Raw genomic sequence first — 2,116 nt, 5'->3', positions numbered from 1 at the left:
TTTAATCTAATTCTAATTAAATAGCGTCTAACTTATTAAAAAACTGATGAGTACTTATAAATCTTCTTTAAATAAATTGGACAAAATTTAACGACCACTTTCAAATCTTTAATTTGCACTTAATAAAAATAATAATCCATTTTTTTTTTTAACTGTCTTAACTGCTTATTACATTGGCTATAAAATAAAATGTCGAAACCTGAGTTTCGATATCAAATAAACATTTATTTTTTGAATTGCAATAAGGATATAAAAATATTGCAAAAATGCGTGCAAAGATCGAAGAAAAAGACAAATACGCGGCTCTTGTATTAAAAGAAAAAGGCTATAGCATCAGACAAATAGCAGAAAAGCTCGGAAGGTCTGACTCTTGCATTATAAACATAATTCAACGATACAAAGAGACCCGGTCAATTAATGATCGTCATAGGACTGGACGCAATAAAATTTCAAATGACCATGATGTTCCCTCGTTAGTGAGATTAATGAAAGAAAACAGACAAGCATCATCTACAGACTTGTCTACAAAATGGACACTGCCAAATGGTCTGAAAGCAAGCCCTAGAACTGTGCGAAGGGTCCTCCACAATTCAAATTATTTATGGCGTGCTGCTACAAAAAAACCACGCTTAAATAAAAAACAAAAATTTGCCAGGAAAGAGTAGTGCAAACTACATAAAAATTGGTCAACAGATCAGTGGAGGCGTGTAGTTTTTAGTGATCAAATGAACGTTGAGGTAGACAACAGAAAAGGTCGCGTAATGTTGCGTAGACTTCCAAGCGAACGGTTCGATGAATCATGCATTTTGAAACAAAAACGCGTTTGGCGTAGGCGTTTTTCATTTATTCGATGGTAGACTCAACAAAGAAAGGTACATCGAAATTTTGGAAAACTCGCTTATTCCTAGCATTGGTTTATGGCAGTTGCAAGATGGATTTATTTTCCAGCAAGATAATGAGCCGTGTCATAAAGCGCATGTTGTTAGCGATTGGTTCAATTCTAATAAAATTCAGGTGCTTCCATGGCCTGCCAATAGTCCAGACTTGAATCGAATAGAGAATTTATGGTCGTGGCTTGATCACAAGCTTGGTAAAGAACAACTTTACAATTTGTTACAATCTCTCATCATTTGAAAAATGTGCCTGATAAAGTAATCAAAACTTTAATGAATACAATGCCAGAACGAGTACAAGAGTGCTTGAAAACAAATGGAGGAACAACACGTTTCTAAATTATTTTTTTATTGCTTTTTGAAATATTTTTGAAACTGGTCTTAAAATTTTGTCCAATTTTTTTTCCCATTTATTTTTTTTACTAGCCAGTTTTTTAATTTTTTAACATTATTTTGTAAAAAAATTATAAATTCTTTTATAATAAATATAAAATACAATAAAAATTCTTTCTAAAAATGTTTTTCTTTTTTTGATACCTTTTTCCAAAATAAAATTATACTAAGGTTAAAAATAAATTTTGAAAAAAAAAAGAGTGGTCTTTAATTTTTGGCCACCGCTGTATGTCATTATATAGTTACTGTTATGAACATGCAACCACAAATTGCATTACAACGTTAACTTTTAAATATTTTTTATATAAGAGTTGAATTGAATTTTTGTGTAGCAATGCAAAGAGTTTTTTTATGCGGTCCGTATGTAACCGCATAAAAAAAATGTTTTTAATATTGTTTCGAAAACTATTTTTTATAGGTACTCCTGAAGTTTTATGTGACTTTTTTTATGCGTTTTCTTTTATGTGGTCCCTACCTACCGCACAAAAAGAGGTTTGAGTGTATTGGATTTTATAGTTTATACTCATTTTTACAGTTTATTTTATATTTTATTCCTTTGTTTACTTCACTGATTTTTATTTACTTTGGTTACAATTTTATACTAATTTACGAGTTGGACCTGACGTTCATTTTGCGTAACTGGGTTTAAATTAAATGTAAATTAAACATTTCCTTTAAATTATGCCAATAAGTGTAGAATCATAATTGCTCTCATCATCGTTATTATCATTTGATCAGTTTTTTTAAATGTTTTTACATACATAAAATGCGATGTGATTGAGTTAATTGTTAGAATTAAATTGAATAATGTTGTTAGCTTAACAATGTTA

At 29.9% G+C, this 2,116-nt stretch overlaps 1 protein-coding gene across 1 annotated transcript; it reads left to right on the top strand.

Annotated features, from left to right (window-relative positions):
- The first annotated feature begins 266 nt into the window (after window positions 1–266).
- LOC136080175 (uncharacterized) lies at window positions 267–665 on the top strand. The gene has a single exon (XM_065796787.1). The coding sequence runs from the start codon at window positions 267–269 to the stop codon at window positions 663–665; it is 399 nt and encodes a 132-aa protein (XP_065652859.1).
- Window positions 666–2,116: the final 1,451 nt, after the last annotated feature.

This window comes from Hydra vulgaris, chromosome 05 (assembly GCF_038396675.1).
Source record: "Hydra vulgaris chromosome 05, alternate assembly HydraT2T_AEP".
Classification (NCBI taxonomy): Eukaryota; Metazoa; Cnidaria; class Hydrozoa; order Anthoathecata; family Hydridae; genus Hydra; species Hydra vulgaris.
This window is presented reverse-complemented; position numbering and strand designations above follow the sequence as displayed.

What these genes read in the sequence shown, in the direction of transcription:
- LOC136080175 (XM_065796787.1), top strand. Translation starts at nt 267, where the DNA reads ATGCGTGCAAAGATCGAAGAAAAAGACAAATACGCGGCTCTTGTATTA.